The sequence below is a fragment of the Lithobates pipiens genome, unplaced genomic scaffold, assembly GCF_037356315.1.
Source record: "Lithobates pipiens isolate NorthernLeopardFrog02 unplaced genomic scaffold, aLitPip1_a1.2 Scaffold_16, whole genome shotgun sequence".
NCBI classification, from domain to species: domain Eukaryota; kingdom Metazoa; phylum Chordata; class Amphibia; order Anura; family Ranidae; genus Lithobates; species Lithobates pipiens.
The window spans coordinates 240,178,821-240,197,380 of NW_027507748.1; the positions used below are offsets into that span (position 1 = coordinate 240,178,821).

Here is an 18,560-nt window from a genome sequence, read left to right on the forward strand (position 1 = left end):
TTTTTTTTTTTTTTAAGTGCGGTGTGCATGGAGTCTTACAGGTTACGGCATTTGTTACCTCCACTATTGATATTTCTGGTCTGTGCTTGCTATACCATGTACTTGTATGAGAAAGTATCCTGTTCTTTGTATTGCTTCTTTTTATGTGAAATCCCTGGTGTGCTTAGTAGTCCCTTCTGCTTTCCTGTAACAAACTGACCACACTAAGCAGGAGAACACAACGTGGACAGTTCTCAACTCCAGTCCTCAAGGCGCCCCGACGGGCCATGTTTTCAGGATTTCCCTCAGATGAACCAGCTGTGGTGATTTCTAAGGCAGTGAAACTGATCAAATCACCTGTGCAAAATGTAAAGACTGAAAACATGACCTGTTGGGGTACATTGAGTGCTGGAGTTGAGAAACACTGCTTTAGCAATGCTGTGCTCTTTCAATGATCACACTTGTTCTGACACACCCCTGCTGCACAGCCATTCACTGGGAAACTCTGTGCGCTGCTGCTTCTACTCCCCTCAGCCCTTAGGTTACATGTACACTGATGCTGGTAAACAGACTTTTAGGCAACAAAAACAACAATCTCCTGCACTTTGGGGCTTAGTCTATGGGTAAGTGGTACGGCCAACCCTCTGAATCAAACAATGCCTGCAGTCTTGCTGCCCTCCTCAGAACAATGGGTATTCTTAGAAATGAAACTTGGAGGAAAGGAGGGCGCACAGACCTTGTGCATTACCAATGGTAAAATTTTTATTAAACCATAACAGCAATAATCATACAAACAAGCGTATAAAAGAGGCGTATTAGTAGATGAGACTATGTCTCTGAACACCTGCAGTCCGGACCTGATATTGGAGGGGTCAGATGGCATCGTTAACGCGTTTCAAGGGCGTACTCTCTTCCTCAGAGCCAAAGCGGTGATTCACCGCTTTGACTCTGAGGAAGAGGGTACGCCCTTGAAACACATTAGCCGTTTGTGATGCCATCTGACCCCTCCAATATCCGGTCTGGGTTGCAGGCATTCAGAGATGTAATCTCATCTACTGATGAGCATCTTTTATATGCCTGTTTGTGAGTATGGTTTTTTTAATTTTACCATTGGTAGTGCAAAAGGTCAGTGCACCCTCCTTTTTTATATTAAACAAATGTTTTAGGATCAGATGGGCATTTTTTTTTCCAGCTGCCCCTGAACTCTCCTCCTGTTATCTTATCAGTACAAGTACATAAGGTCGTTTATAGGCAGTTGAGTTTAGAAGCATATTTTTATTTATTTTTTTGAAAAGCCAAAAAAATGCATTCAGGATGAATGTTCAGAGGCATTTGAAATGGCAAATACATGTAAAAGCTTGTTAACATGCATTTAGCCACATTTTGTTGTGACCCCCCCCCAGCTATTATGCAGCTGAGAGCAGAGGGAATGTTGGCACTTTTATGGGGGGGAAGCTATTTTTTTTTTTTTTTTATATCTATGTTATTTCTGTTTTTAAAGCGGAGTTCCACCTGGGTAAAAAAAATTAAGTCAGCAGCTACAAATACTGTAGCTGCTGACTTTTAATGTATGGACGCTTACCTGTCCAGAGAGCCAGCAATATCGGCACCTGTAGCCGATGTATGGATTGACTCACGGGGCTGCTGCCACCATGCCAAGTAAGGGAACTAGGAAGTGAAGACTTTCTGCTTCACTACTGGTTTCCTACTGTGCATGTGTGAGTCGTGCTGTGCATTCTGAATGGTCCCTGCTGTCTTTTGGTGTTTGTGTTTGTGTTTGTTTGTGTGTGTGTGGTTATGGAGTAGTTTGCTGCAGAATGTGCAGCGATCTATGCTCTGAAGTGGGAGCAAATACCTGGATTTGACAAGTATCTGCTCTCCCCCTTCAAAGGTGCGCCGCAGGGGGAGATTTCGATAAGTGAAAGTTGCATTTCTGGGAGGAACTCCGCTTTAAACTGAATGGGTTGTGTTTACAATCACTTTAACTATGTCAATTTAAGCAGTGCTTTACATTTTGTACATTAAAATCAGTTCCCTGCCCTCAAGGAGCTTACAATCTAAGGTCTCTAAATTGCATGCATACATACCCTTTAGAGATGGGCTCGAGCGTCTTCGTAATCTCATGTGCCTGATCCCACCATGAAGCCGACACGGCTAATCACACACAGTGAGATATTTCCCAGTATGTGCAGCTTTGACCCGCAAAATGTTTCACTGCCAGTGATTAGCCGTGCCCGCTGCCTGGCAGGATCGTGCATGTGGAATTTTGAACACACTGAAGCCCATCTCTATGGCCAAATTAGGCTGACCATACATTGTACAATGTTCCTTTGGCTTTATCAAAACCATATGAGGTCAAACCTAAATACTTTCAAATTGTATGCAGTCAGGCAGGCCCTTGCACTACATAGTTTAAGGTAATGCTAAAGGAAATTGAACAAGAAAATCGTGTGTGGCCAGCTTTAGACTGGATCCATTTAACCTTCCAGAATGTCTTTGGAGTAAACCGGAGTACCTGGTGGAAATTTGCACAGGGAGAACTGCAAACATCAGGTAGTGTTTGTTTCCCTTTTAAGCTTCATTTCTTCTGTCTTCATCAGGTGAACAAGACTGTTTTTCACATCACAAACTCTAGCAGAATGTTTACTTGGATGAGACCAACCATTTAATACTGGCAGGGGTGATGTGTTTTTTTCACATGTGTTTTAATGCATTTATAGGAGGTGTCAGTTGGCAGAGTGTCTGTTGCAACTGACACAGTTCCCCACACACGGCTAATGTGTATGGTAGTCTACAGGCTTGGAAAGATCCGTTTGTAAATGGATGGCAGAACTGGCCCACAGGACTGTATTCGGAGTAGTGGTTAAAGCGGTAGTAAACCCGCACATTTTTTATTTTTTTTAACCTGCAAAGCAAAAGGCATAATGAGCTAGTATGCACCGCATACTAGCTCATTATGAAATACTTACCTTAGAACGAGGCCCCGACATCTGGCCCGATCCACGCCGAGGGAGCTGACATGCTCCCTCTGCGTTTCTTCCGGGTATCGCGGCTCCGGCGCTGTGAGTGGCTGGAGCCGCGATATCGTCACTCCCGCGCATGTGCGCGGGAGATTTCATTCCGGCCAGCCACTGCCGGATTTTCAGGCCGAGAATCCCCTTGTGCGCATGCGCCGCTGCAGTCAGCGGCGCATACCGAGGGGAATATCTCCTAAACCTTACAGGTTTAGGAGATATTTTTTTTTTTTTTTTTTTACCTACAGGTAAGCCTTATTATAGGCTTTTCTGTAGGTAAAAGTTTAAAAATTGAGTATACAACCACTTTAATGATTCTTACTCTGAAATGGTCTAGGATTGCCAATGGTGTACTTCAAGGTTTAATTTTGGGACCCTTACTTTTTTTAATATTATAAAGGGTCTGGGATTAAAAGTACCGTTTCTGGATGACGCCAAGCTTTGCAGTGGAATAACGTCCTTTCAGCATGTCTCCAATTTATAAGCTAACCTCAATTCACTGTCTGTGGCAAATAAGGTTTAATGTTAAGTGTAAAGTTATTCACTCAGGGGCTAAAAACATGCATGCCACATACATTTTAGAAGAAAAGCAGCTGGGGACGATCCATGGTGAAAAGGGATCTAGGTGTTCTGGCAGATCATTCTACAGGATTTATATAACACCAACAGTTCTTCAGACTCCCTCAAGAGCTGGTTCTGGGCAGTGTGTGTTTTATTTTTTTGGCTCAGTTCACATCTCCACGTATGGGGGTGACAATCGTGGTAAAAAGGTGGCTTCAGTTTGTTAGTGTATCTAAGTCTTCTACATTTAACACCAAAAGAAGCTCCTGTGTGTCTTTTGGATGACAAGTGTCCCACGATCCATGTTTTTACTGCAATTGTCTCCCGATCGTGCTATTAAAATCCACAGGGAATGCACGGGCATCTCATGATTTGCTACTATTGCAAATCGCTGCAACTAGGACTGCGGAGATGTGAACGGAGCCTTAAATATCTAGTTTCTTTCCTAAATGCACATAAAGTGGATGTAAACCCTCACACCTACCCAGTGAAGTGAACCGCCTCATGATACAGAGGTGTGTGTGTGTGTGTGTGTGTGTTAATATATATTATCTCACACACACACACACACACTTTTTTTTTTTTTTTTTTTTTTTCCTCTGATTTCTTTAGCTTTATATACTGTTTATAAAGTTCAGATTGTGTTAATTTTTTCTTCCTGTTCAACACTGCAGTGAAGCCCGGGCATACATCCAAGAAAGGTGATTGGAGGAAAGGTGCGCCCCCCCTCTCCATAGGTAGAGATTTTCAGAGCTGATCATTGAATAATGCAGGGCTCTGCTAAACTATTTATAGCATCCTCCCCAACGCATAACTCGGGCTGCTTTTATCATGTGATAGAACTTGTCAGGAGTTGTCAGACTGATAATGGAAGAACAGAGCAGGAGACAGCTACAGGATAGCTAGTGCTTTGAAGAGAGATAACAAAACACTGCAGATATGTGCCCAGCTCAAATTTAATGAACCGGGATTACATACACAATTTAACTGAATACTAATATTTATAAGTAAAGTTGATCCAGGGAATATCTGATTGCTTCTTGGGGGATCAGTAACGATATCCCCCCCCCCCCCCCTGCTGGAGCAAATTAAACCATCCTCTGGGTCAACTGTGTGTATGGATTGTATACTTTTTTTTTCTTTTTTTTTTTTTCCCCAACTAGATTATGGAACTGTCATGCTAGAGAAAGCAGTGAAAACGCAAGCACTGCAATTTTTTTATGCGTTTCCAGGGAAGTCTTTAGAACCAAAAGCGTAACCATCTGCGGGGGAAAAAAGTCCCTGACCCTTTCTAAAAACCACACCAGTTGAAAACGTACAAAACTGTGAACGTGACCTATGGAAAATGTTAAAGCGGGACTGCACTGTGGAAAAAATATTAAAAGCCAGCAGCTAAATACTGTAGCTGCTGACTTTTAATAAATGGACACTCACCAGTCCGGGGTCCAGCGATGCTGAGGCCGATCGATCTCTCGGCTGCTGCCGCCACCATTCTAGGTGAGGGAATCGGGAAGTGAAGCGCTGCGGCTTCACTTCGCTGTTCCCTATTGCGCATGCGCGAGTCGCATAGGAATTGTCCGCGCTGTCTCTGGGACCCGTGTGTGTCCCAGCAGACAGCGCGCAGGGACAGGAAGAGGCATAGACTGCCGTGGGAGTCTATGCCCGGAAGTGGGTGTAAATGCCTGTCTTTGACAGGTATCTGCACCCCCCTCCCCCTGAAAGGTGCCAATTGTGACACCAGAGGGGGGGTTTCCGATCAGTGGAAGTTCCACTTTAGGGTGGAACCCCCGCTTTAAATGAACTGTAATACATTTTCTGCAGAACGCATAGGTGTCAACCTTGCCTAACTGATGGTGTGAGCAGGAGTTTGGCTTCCGTTTGTTAGTGTATCTAAGTCTTCTACATTTAACACTTGACAAAGCTGCTGTCTGTTATGCCCCCTGTGTTTATTCAAACAGAGTGGTGTTGTACTAACACAGGAGGTGTGTTTATTGTTCAGCTCACCAGTTGAAAACTGAGCAACCTGAATGCTGGCCATACACTACACGAGAAATCTGAAATTTGGTAGTTTAGACCATTTGTTTTTCGGCTAGTTAATGGGCACAAATTGGTTGGGACGTTTTTGAGCCGAAAAACTAAGGACAAGTTTGGAAATTTTCTGCCGAACGAACAATAAATTGAAAGGTTAATGTGGTTCCCCTCCAAACTTTGCACTAGGTATATGTGAAAGAATTAACAAAAAACAGATTCATTTATGTCCGTTGAATGATACATCGGTCATTACATGATGGCATGATCGTTAACTCTCGCAGCTGAATGTGCTTTTCGAAAATGGGCTTGAACATTTTTTTTTTTTTTTTATATAGTGTATAGCCAGCATAAGGAAAGAAAACTGAGGAAGCCATCACATCTAATGATTGGTGAGCTGAAATGTATTTCATTTTTGTATTTGGGTTTAATACGGCTTTATTGCAGTCTATTCAACCCAAAAGCAAACATGTTGCAGCTTACCAATTCTTATGATGCTTTCAGACAGGTGCCATCCAGTTTGCAAAAAAAAAAATGGATTTGGTTTGCGTTTTGGTTTACATCCCCCCCCCCTTTTTTAATTTTTTTGCCAATTATAGGTAACAAGTATAAACAAACATGTTTCCTTGCTGTGCTCTCGACCAAACTGTCAAACCATCCAATGGCTGATGTCAACTGATAACATGTGCAGAATCATGGCAGTTGTAGATTGGAGGCAAAGATGGTAGCTTCCTTGGCTGAAAACGATAGGGGGGTTGGTTTACTTACACTTTAAAGGGTTTGTAAATCCTTGAGGGTTTTTCAACTTAATGCATTCTATGCATTAAAGCGGGAGTCCGCCGGGACTCCGCATTTTTTTTATTTTTTTTTAAAAGTCAGCAGCTACAAATACTGCAGCTGCTGACTTTTAAAATAGTGACACTTACCTGTCCAGCGCGCCCACGATGTCGGCACCCGAAGCCGATCTCTAGATCGACACTCGAGTGCTGCCGCCGCCATCTTGGGTATGGGAATCCGGAAATGGAGCCTTTCGGCTTCATTTCCCGGTTCCCTACTGCGCATGCGCGAGCCGTGCTGCGCAATGAGGACGGTCCCCGCTGCCTCTGGGATCTGTGTGTTTCCCAGCAGGCAGCGGGGCACTTGCGGAAAGGGGCGTAATGTACACCCCTTTCCGCAGAGAGCTAGCCCGGAAGTGGGTGCAGTTACCTGGATTATCCAGGTAACTGCACCCCCCTCCCCCCTGAAAGGTGCCAATTGTGGCGCCGGAGGGGGGGAGGAATCCGATGAGCGGAAGGTCTATTTTAGGGTGGACCTCCGCTTTAAGGTCAAAAACCTCCTGTGATTCAGAGCCCCCCTTTTACCTACCTGAACCCGGTCTTTCTGGGGACGAGCACACCAGCTCCAGCTGGTGTCTCTGGTTCAGATTGGATGGATCGATAGCCATTGGCTCCAGCTGCTGTCAGTCAAATACAATGATGCGAGGGGTGGTTCCTGCTGTCTGTGTCAGTAGATACAGCAGCAGGACACAAGAGCACCGCCCGCACATGTGGTCAGCTCAGGGATAATCAGCACTAGAGGGTCAGGGGTTCTGCATCCCGATAGGACAGTCAGTGTGGAAGCTGTACAAGCTTTAACCAGACGCTCATAGAAGTCACAAGACTGCTATATACTGCTGATAAAAGGTATTTAGCAGCTTGGATTTACTAAAACAATTGCATTTCAATGTTGTGTACTATGGGAGACAGATTTGGTGAATGCAGGGTCCTGGATTTAGTAACACTCTACGTTTTGAAAATTAAAGCTAGTTGCTATGTACAGGCTTTCCAACCTTAGTAAAAATCCTTGGAGAGACCCCATTTAAACCTAGTGATTTAGAATTGTGCAGAATCTGTTCATTTTTGTCCTCTTCCTTTGTATGACATTTGCACTTGGGCAATCCCATTCAAGTAAATAGGCTGGCGTATGTGTGACATGCAGAAGCGCGTGTGAATCTGCCCCAAATGCAATGTTCTGGCTATGCAGGTGTGAATGGGGCTTCAATGATTCCTAGTTAAAGCGGTTGCATTTAGTTTCTGTTTAAAAGATGGTGCATAAATATGCATGTAAACCCGTGGGCAAAAGGTTTGATACTAAATATAGATTTGTTCTGCTGGGAGGAAAAAAAATGCCCAAAAACTTCCCGTAAAAAATAGTTGCCCATCATGCTGATCCTTAGGTTTTTGGTACTTTGGTTCACTACATTCTTTAACGAATGCAGATCTGCCCCTTTTGGTTATCACTCCAAACTTTTATACGTTTGTGTCTGACTACTGCTTTCACATCTAAGCCTTTTGTAGCTTGAAGCTCAAACGCTTAACCAAAACCCTATGCTTTTAAATTGTGCTTGTTCACAGCTCGACATCTGAAGCTCCAGTGGGGCAAAAAAGGTGCCATAGACACCTTGGCCACATAGACCTTGATGGGAGTCCCATGGAAAATGTAATTTTACAAGACTAAACAACCAGTGCTGCATCCTAGCAACTAGTTTTTCATTTTGCTAAAACAAAATCCGTCAAGTGAAGATGCACAGAAACTCACCTGTAAATGCTTATGTTAAGGTGTGAATGCAGCCTTGGGAGACAAAGCCATGCATTGTATTATTGGAATTGAATGTTGCCAGTGGTAGCCTAGGGGTGTATCTGTAGGGGTTTTATTTTTTACTACTAATTTAACTAAAACATAGGGTATATGCCGTTTTATCTAATTTGACTAGGAAAAGCTTGAGTGGAGAGGTACTAGAACACCTTACCTTTTATTGCTGTCTGTGCCCCTATTAGGGAGATTGACCCACCATATTTGTCATGTCACAAACTGTTGGTGCTATATAAATTCTGTTTAATAATCCGTAAAAGAAATTTGCTAATTTTGGGTCACTTTAACTACCTCCAATAAGGGCACTTTCACCCCCTCCCTGCCCAGGCCAATTTTCAGCTTTTAGTGCTGTCACACTTTGACAATTGCGTGGTCATGCAAATCACATGGGTAAAGAGCCATGGCTCTTTGCTGAGATTGGGTTGCGCCTTGTCCCTGGGATGCGGCGCACCTAAACTGGGTGCCATCATATGAGGACGTTCCGGAACAAGAGCTGTGCAGTCGTTTGTCTATACAGCGGTGAGGGAGGTGGCTAAAGGGATTTTCTCTCACTTGCTGTTTTGGTTAAGTGAAAATATGAAAAAGTTGGGGATTTGTTTTGATTTTATTTTCCCCCAACGTTTTCGTTACTTTTTTTGCTTTAAAAAAAAGAAAAAACTCCTATGTGAAAAAAGTGTTGCATGACTGCAATTCTCATTCAAATTGAGAGTACCGAAAGCTTAAAATTTGTCCTGGTCAGGAAGGGGGTATAAGTGCTAAGTAAGCAAGTGGTTAAACTGATCACACAAGGCATGAGAGCACCGCATGGACAGTTCTTGCTGTGCTGAGATGTCAGCCTGCTCTCCAATGATTAAACTTGTCCTGACACGCATATTCATTCATTAGGAGGATCAATGTGCTGCTCCTCCAGCTCTGAGCTTATGGAGCTAAGAACAGAAAATTATGTGACTCTCCCACTGCCCATAAAAGTGATCCTGTGTCGAATCTGCAGTCAGACCACTTTTATGTGAAAAAGGAGCGCCTGCTGTTTAAAATTACGTGGGTCAGCAGCTAGCTACTGCAAACCCTGGTATATAATGCCAAAGTAATGAGGCTGTCCCGCTGGGCGGTCCAGAAGTGGTTATAGGACTCTGGCTTTTTCTCACCAGAGCCGATGCATTGTGCATGTAAATCACAACCCTGCTGTCAGTTTGTGTGTAACTTGTGTGCCACTCCTTGCTGAATTGCAAAGTTTTAACTTCTGTTTCCTTTTTCCAGTCCTGATACTACATGTCCCATGAACCTTTGTAGCTTCGGGGTGGGCTATGGGAGTTACTTGTACAAGTTCTAGGAGGTTATGTGGGTGGGTCCTAGAGTTATTGTCGGTGTTTCTGGGCCTTCATGTGGGTGGTGAAAGGTGTTAATGTCCTACCTCCATGTGTCTTTTTCTGTCATGCAGTATGGCAAATGGCTTCTTCAAATACTAAAGCGAAAGGGCTGTTGGAGGTTAAGGTATTTCATTCATATGTAAATGAACGGCTTCACAAAGTGTATTTTTCACATTCCCTCTGTTCTAAGCTACATAAGAACTGGGGGAGGAGAAACAGCAGCACACTGAGCTTGCCAGTGAATGTCTGTGCAGTGTAGGTATGTAGGGACAAGTCTGGTAATTGGTGGCGAGTAAATGGAGTTTCCAGCATAGCTAGAGTACTGACTACTGTACTTGAATAATGCTGTGATCTGTGAGGCTGGACTTTTGGAGGAGGTTTGGATCTTCCTGTAGGCGTGACTGAATGCTGTTCAATCCCACCCACCATCTTATCTGTGAAGAAAGTTTCATAATTTGCAGAGTCTGAAAGACTACGATGGGGGGGATGTTAGACTAGCTACTGTAGGAAGTGGTTGTGGAAGGGACAGTGTCGCATGGTACGAAGCAACACCTAAACCTAGAATATCAGGGTATCTTCAGACAACCGAGCAACATGGTAAAGAGGTATGATCTATGCTCCACTTGATTCTGTTCAGTTCGTGTGAAGAGAGGTGGAATTCGGCTTTTAAAGCAGTTGTAAACCCCGCCTGGTCATTTTTACCTACAGGTAAACCTTATAGGTAAAATTGAATATCTCCTAAAACTTTCACTGTTTAGGACAGGCAACCTCGGCACTCCAGCTGTGATGAAACTACAAATCCTATCATGCCTCGAAGTCATACCTGTGGTTGTCAGGGTCTTGCAATGTCTCATGTGACTTGTAGTTTTACCACAGCTGGAGGGCCGAGGCTACCTACCCCTGTTTTTAAGAGATATTCACCCTGTATGCAGACAGTGACATCCCTGGCGCATGCGCTCTGGTGGCCCAGCATACCTTGCCAGTGTTCTGAAAACTCCAACTCCTCAATCTCCAACCATGTCACTTCTAGTGACTGCAGCACGAATAATTGTAGATTTGGACGAGCTGCCTATATAGTACACCATATAATAAACTGATGTTTTAGTCCGACCGATACGAAGCGAGTCGCCGGAAGTGATGTGGTTGGAGATTTTAGCGAGTTTGATTTTTCGGCAGAGCACAGGAACTTTGGAGCTTTGTGCCGGAACCAAGCGCACATGCGCGGTAGGGACATTGTTGTGGCACTGGCCGATTTACAAAACTGGAGCATGCGAACCCATAAGAAAGATGGGGAACATGTCAGCCCTCTCAGCGGTGACCTTACAGCACTGGAGGGCTTTGTTCCAAGGCGAGTATTTCATAATGTCCTCCTATGGGAGCACATTATGCAATTTAACAACAAAATTATACTGCTCTTGTGGTATATCAAAATTCTGAAATTGAAACTGCACCACTAACGTGAGATATTAATCACAATAGAAGAAATGCAAATAAAAACTGTTGCGCTAAGGTCAAACTATTCAAACAATGAGTCTAAGTGTCCATTTCATAAGAGTCCCAATATTGTGATTAGAAAGTGAAATTTGTCTTGTATTCCAAGTTGAGACAGAATCCCTCCAACTTGTGGATTCACTGTCACCACATACAGTTGTGCTCCATAAGTTTACATACCCTGGCAGAATTTGATTACTTGGTAATTTTTCAGAGACTATGAATAACACAAAAACAACTCTCATAGTTAGTGTTTTGGTTGAAGCCATTTATTAATCACCTGTTTTTACTCCTTTTTAAATCGTAATGGCAACAAACTACCCAAATGACCCTGATCAAAAGTTTACATAGCCTGGTGATTTTGGCCTGATAAAATGCACACAAGTTGACACAAAGGGGTTTGAATGGCTATTAAAGGTAACCATCCTCACCAGTGATCTGTTTGCTTATAATTAGTGTGTGTGTGTGTATAAAAGGTCAATGCTTTTCTGGACTCCTGGCAGACCCTTGCATCTTTCATCCAGCGCTGCACTGACATTTCTGGATTTTAAGTCACGGGGGAAAGCAAAAGAATTGTCAAAGGATCTGCGGGAAATGGTAGTTGAACTGTATAAAACAGGAAAGTGATATAAAAAAAGATCCAAGGAATGTCAATCAGGAATGTTTAAACTAATCAGAAAGTGGAAAATTAGGCGTTCTGTTGAAACCAAACCACAGTCATCAAGACCAACTAAAATTTTCAGCCACAAGAAAAACCCACAAATCACTTCAGGTGAAATGCATGTCTCTCTGAAAACATGGTGTGGCTGTTTCAAGATGCAAAATGAGGCACTTGAGGAAAGATGCATGGTTGAGTCGCCAGAAGAAAGCCATTACTATGCAAATTCCTCAAAGTATCCCACTTACAATACACCAAAAAGCACAGAGTCATTTGGAATGATGAATTGAGTTTTTTTTGGCCACAATCATAAATGTTACATTTGGAGAAGAGTCAACAAGGCCTGTGATGAAAGATACGGAGGTGGATCGCTGATGTTTTTGGGATGTGTGAGCTACAGAAGATTTGGTCAATTGATGGCAAGATATGCAGTACGTTATCAAAAAATACTGGAGGAACATTTGCATTCATGAGCCAGGGAGTTGCGCATGGGATGTGCTTGGACGTTCTAACATGACAATGATTCAAAACACAAGGCCAAGTCGACCTGTCGTTGGCTACAGCAGAATAAAGTAAAGGTTATGGAGTGACCAACTCGGTCCCCTGACCTCAATATCATTGAGCTACTCTGGGGAGAGCTCAAACGTGCAGTTCATGCAAGTCTGCCCAAGAATTTACAGAAACTGGAGGCTTTTTGCTAAGAGGAATGGACAGTTTTACCATCTGGGAAGAGAGAGCTGCATCCACAAATACCACAAAAGACTCCAAGCTGTCATTAATGTTAAATGGGGGCAATACCCTATATTAAGAACTTGGATATGTAAACTTTTGAACAGGGTCATTTGGGTAGTTTCTGTTTTTTCTTTCTGATTTTGAAGAGTAAACACAGTTGATGATAAATGGCTTCAGCCAAACACCATGAGTGAAAAAAGGTTTTTGTTATTCATGTTCTCTGGAAAATGGCTAAGAAATTAGTTCTGCCAGGGTATGTAAATTTATGAGCACAACTGTATATGTATGTACTCTTACCAGAGAGCATAGACCTCCTGTTATGGAGTGTCACATTAGGCTCATGTTCTACTTTTCCAGCAAAGAAAAAAAAAACCCGGTAAGAATCGCTCTAAACAATCCTCTTGCTTCAAGCAATCATAACCAATGGTATAGCCACAGTGAAGAGATGAGCACCAATAGTGTAAAACCTCTTAAGAGCTGACTTTTTATTAAAAGTATTGCACTTGTTCAAAGAATCAATTTGGCATAAAATGAAATCCAGTATGTAAAATGGCGATTGCTTTTAATTCCAGGTAAATGCGATTGAAGTGAATATGCAAGTCTGCGCTTTTAGGCCCCATTCACACCTGAACGTTTTGTAGCTTGAAGCCTCAAGCTACAAAACGGAGGGTAAAAAAAAAAATCAATTATCCTCTATGGAGATGTTTCATATCTCCACTCCAAAATGCTTGAAGCCTGAAGTGCAAACAAGTTCTTGAACCCCCCCCCCCCCCCCCCCCTTTTTTTTTTTTTTTTTTTTTTTTTTTTTTTTTTTTTTTTTTACATTGGTTACCTTTTGACCTGTACAAAATTGTGGTAAAATCGCACGACTTTCTGCCTGAAAACACTATGCTTGGGTGTGAATGGGGCCTTACAGTGAGCCAGTACATTTGGAGTCATTCAGACATCCATTACTCCTGTTTTATGTGATGACTTAGTTGACTGGTGCTCATCAGTCTGCTCTCCTGTCAATCTACTGTATGCTCCACTATCTCCCCATTGATAAGCTTTGATATGTTTGCTTTTGGGTTTAATAGTGCTTTTTAAAGTGGATTTAAACCCTAAACTATTTAATTTTTTTTCCCCCTTTTTAAAGACTTGAGGTTTAGCGTTAGGTTTACCATGTTCAGCATACACCTCCCTGTGACGGGGGTGGGGGATCCTCTCCCCACACCTGGTGTCACAATTTGAAAACAGCGGTGCTCTGCAAAGTCCCATCTGCCGTGATGTGGCTCTTGCAGCCAATGAGGAGCAAGAGACTCGGGAGAGCCACTGCTCTCATACACATTGCTGGATTGATATCTAGTTTAAAGAGTGTAAATTCCTGCAGATATCTCGATGAGACAAATCTCTTACCACTGACAGGGTTGCTTACAATGACCAGCCTGCACGTTAATGTCAATATGACTGCATCACATACTTGCCCATCATGAAAGACTTTGCCTTAAAATGAAGGCCTCCAACGGTACGCTGTCACCACCGACAGGGCTTTCATCTTCATCTGTCTTCCTTTCAGGTTTGCGGGCTGTTTAAATGGGCCAGTGACATTACTTTGTGCATTTGTGCGGGAGTCATGGCTGTGGCACAGATCCCTCAATGGACGGCTGCTACTGTAGTAAATCTTTCCTAAAGGGTGTATGTTTAAGAAATACTTACTGTACCTACAGGTAAGCTTTATTATAGGCTTACCTGTGGTTATAAATAAACAAGCAGACTTTACTACCGCTTTAAAGTGTGAGCTAGAGTTAGATGACTTCAGTTTGTTACAGTGTGTATCTAATAATTTCCTGCCAGATTAACAATGCTGCTGCCAATAGCTGTGTCTGTTGATCTTCATTCAGAGTGTAGACAATCTAAGACAAGGGGGTGTGTTGCTAGCCAGATCGCTAGTTGAAAAGGGGGGGGGGGGGGGGTAAAAGCCTAATGCAGCCACCACATCTAAAGATTGGTAAGCTGCAATACATAAAATGTTTGCTTTTGGGTTTAATACCACTTTAATCTCAAATTTATTGTGGTCTGTGATCCTATTAGATTTCAATTCACTTAAGTGGTTGTAAAGTCCAGTTTTTGATTAATATATATATATTTTTTTGTTATGCATTAAGAAGAAAAAAAACGCCTATATGCAGCAGCCCCCCCCCCCCCCAATACCTGAACCCAATCTTGATCCAGCGATGTGCACGAGAACCTTGGCTGCCTAGGACTCTCCCTCCTGATGACTCACAGCAGTGGGCACCAGTGGCTGCTGCTTTCAATCAGTCAGTAAGCCAATAAGGAGAGGGGGGTGGGCCTAGCAAGCTGCTTGCTGTGGAGTCCCTAAACAGAAGTTAGGGGCCAGGAATGACGCTGAGATACCAGAGAAGAGGATCCAGGCTGCCCTGTGCAAAACCAGTGCACAGAGTAGATTAACTTGTTTAGTTTAATTTTTTAAACAAAGACAATGTATTAAAGCTGTTCCACCGGCAAATTTATTTATTTTTTTTTTTAAAGCCAGCAGCTACAAATACTGCAGCTGCTGACTTTTTTAAATAGTGACACTTACCTGTCCAGCGCGCCCGCGATGTCGGCACCCGAAGCCGATCGCTCGCTCGGCTGCCGGGTCCCGCCGCCATCTTGGGTATGGGAATCAGGAAATGGAGCCTTTCAGCTTCATTTCCCGGTTCCCTACTGCGCATGCGCGAGCTGCGCGGCGCAATCCGGACGGTCCCCGCTGCCTCTGGGAGCTGTGTGTTTCCCAGCAGGCAGCGGGGCACTTGCTGAAGGGGGCGGGCGCTTGCGGAACGGGGCGTAACGTACGCCCGTTCCGCAGAGAGCTAGCCCGGAAGTGGGTGCAGTTACCTGGATTATCCAGGTAACTGCACCCCCCTCCCCCCTGAAAGGTGCCGATTGTGGCGCCGGAGGGGGGGGGGATTCCGATGAGCGGAGGTCCATTTTAGGGTGGACCTCCGCTTTAATAAAAAAAAGACTTGCTTGTCCAGAGCACCCGCGATGTCCTCATCCGAAGCCGACCTATCCCTTGGCTTCTGGTGGAGGCACCGGTATTAAGGGAATCGGGAAGTACAGCCTTACAGCTTCACAGCCTGGTTCCCTACTGCGCATGTGCGAGTCATGCTGCGCATTTGTCTGCTGTCTTCTGGAGGTAAAGTTTTTTTTTTTTTTTTTTTTTTTTGTGTGCGTTGTAATATTTTGTATGGTCTTATGGCTGCAGCATCTGCCTTTTTTTATGTTGATATATTCTTTGTGCAATATGTTAACTGACTACTTTTTTCTTTTGCAGGAACAGAAAAGTGGTTGATTATTCGCAGTTTCAAGATTCTGATGGTATGGGTTTGTTTTTATTACCTAATGTACGCAGAGCTTTAAATATATACAGTACTGTTCAAAAGTTCTAGGCAGGTGTGAAAAAATCCAATATTTGATGTTACCACCTTTTGCCTTCAAAAGGCATCAGTTCTTCTAGGTAACCTTGCACACCGTTGTTGAACTCGGCAGGTAGGTTGTTCCAATCGTCTTGGAGAAGTAACTACAGATCTGTGGATGTGGGCTGCCTCAGATCCTTCTGTTCATGCTCTCCTAGACAGACTGTGGTACTCAGGGCTCTGGGAGCTAAACCATCACTCAAGTGTGTGTGTGTGTTTTTTTTTTTTTTTTGACAGTGACTATATTTGGGGTCTTTATCCTGCTGAAGAATACATTTGGGGCCAATCACATGCCTCCTTGATGGTATGGCATGATGGCTAAATATCTGTATTTCTCTATTGTTCATTGAGGGACATGGCAGCTCGTCTTGACCTTCAGTTATATCGCCCCTTTAGGAGAGGACTAGGCAGAAAGTGTTTAAAGACGGCAACACTTGCACAGTACTGCCCAGGGGGCGGCCCTACTGTCTATAACCCCTCACGCTGCATCCAGCAGCTCAGTTTTTTTCTGCTTGGTGTAGAAGGACCTGGCTCCCAGTGGGACCATTGGTCCTGTGAATTTTTTATGTTTTCTGCATTTTTGATTCCTTTGATCTACAATCAACAGCTGGGCTGGGTGACAGGCTGGATAGTATAGATCCTTTGTCTTCCCAGCCTGGCCATTGAGTGTGAGCAGGCCCTGTCTACGCGTCGGGTCGGCCACAACATACCCCGTCTAATCCAGGGGCGGCCGGTGAGCTATATGCTCCGGGGCACACATATGACCGGACTACTGCTGTCCAACAGCTACCCCGTACTGCTCGGGTGATGGATCTGTCTGTGGAATGCGTCTTGCAGTCCCTGCAGAGGTGGGGAAAGTATGGTTACACCTGTCTCGGCAGAATGGAGCAGCTGGGCATTTCCTGGGAGGTCAACTAGGGGGTCTCGCTCTCCTATTCTCTCCCTGTCCCTTCCCTCCTCCCATGCTATGGGCTGCTGTGTGACTGGGCACATGGGGGTGTGGTGCATGTACCTGGCTGGGGGTGCTCTAGGTCCTGGCAGGGGGCTGCGCTGGGTGTCAGGGGTCCACTCGTCTCCCTGTTTCTGGGCACCGTGGGGTGTTTGTGCTGTGTGAGACATGTGGGGAAGCCACTGTGCGCTCTGTGGCGTGTTTTTTTTAAATTTTTTTTTTATTTATTTTTTTGTAGCCACAGCCAGTTTTTCGCCTTTTCAGCCATTTTCTTGTCGCCCTCAGATGTTTTTGCTGAGGTGGCCATTTTCTAATAGTCTCAGGTAGTTTTGCCTCTAGTGCTGGGTGCTTGTTTCCTTCTAGAACAGCACGCTTTCCACACACACCTTGTGGCTGACACGGGGGAGAGCAGACACCAGCAGCACAGTGCTGTACCTGGGTCAGGGTGGTGAGTCCTGTGGAGGGGCCTCTCAGTCTGTGCAGCTAGGAGTGTGGACTTTTTGTGTGGCTTGCCTTGAGTCCCTAAGTGGTGACAGGCAAGTGTGGGTCAGCAGGGCGTCAGAAGCTGGTGCTTCTTCTAGAGACATCCCTGTTATTTTAACTGGTTCCCCTGCACCTGTGGTGCCTATGGACGCTCTGTTGGTGGTCCTGGAGGCCTTTGTTGCCAGGGTGGAAGTGGCGTGTGGCTACAAGGAGTAAAAAAACACCGCCCGTCTTCTGGGTAAAGCTCTGATTCAGACTTGGGCCCCGCTGTGACAGTCGCCCCCTTTTTTTTTGCTGTATCAGAGGATGCAGACCAGGACGGTGAGGTTGACTGTGTCTAGTTCAGCGCAGGAAAATGTGCTTGTAGGAGCACTTATTACAGCGGCGAGGGATACCCTAAAAATGGAGGATACGGCGGGGCATCTACAGAGGTGTCGGTCCCTTTCGGGTCCCACAAGCCGGCCCACTCGGCTAAGGCGTTTCATTACCCAACTCATTTTTGTTAAGTTTATTTATAAGGAGTGGGGAAAACCGCAGCAGGCCTTTTCAGCCCCGAAACGGATGATGGTGCGTTGCACCTTTTGAGGAGAGTCGCCTGAAAAAATGGACATCTCCGATTGTTGACACCCCCGGTATCCAGGTAAAATAAGGTAACCACGATTCCGGTGGAAGGGATGCCTGCTTTCAAGGATCCTGCCGACAGAAGGGCAGAGGCGGTTGCCTTGTCCAAGTTTACCGTGGTGGGGTCAGCATTGCGGCCAGTTTTCGCCCTGGCCCTTGTGTTGCAGTCGCTTGCTGAATGGGCTAAATTGTTGCACTGTGAATTGGAGAAGCAACAGGCTTCCCTGGTCTGCGTGGGGCTGGAAGACCAGTTGGTGCAGGGCCTTAAGTATGTCTGTAATGCTGTATTGCTCTCTAGAGCCTCAGTATCGGCAGTAGTGCTACATCTCCTGATTTGGCTGAAATGCTGGTCTGCGGACCAGGCATCTAAGAAAGTACTGGCGGACTTTGCCTCTCCTCCTGGAAGGGCATTTGGAGCCTCACTGGATGACCTTATTAAGAATGTTACTGGGGGTACAAGTAAGTTACTCCTACAGTCCAGTAAAGGGAAGGAGCCACGCCGTAGGCCAGGGCCCTCCTTTTCCGCTCAGAAGCGGATTTTTCATCCACCTGGGTCAGCAGCTATGCGGTCCCAGTCCAACAAGGTGC

The 18,560-nt window shown here is 44.7% G+C and overlaps 1 protein-coding gene across 2 annotated transcripts in view; it reads left to right on the forward strand.

Annotated features, from left to right (window-relative positions):
• NUCKS1 (nuclear casein kinase and cyclin dependent kinase substrate 1) overlaps positions 1-18,560 on the forward strand; it is a 50,853-nt gene that overhangs the window by 1,506 nt on the left and 30,787 nt on the right. For both annotated transcript variants that reach the window (XM_077481206.1, XM_077481207.1), the window contains exon 2: positions 15,778-15,821. In XM_077481206.1, the coding sequence (XP_077337332.1) occupies positions 15,778-15,821 (44 nt within the window). The remainder of the gene's footprint in view (positions 1-15,777; positions 15,822-18,560) is intronic.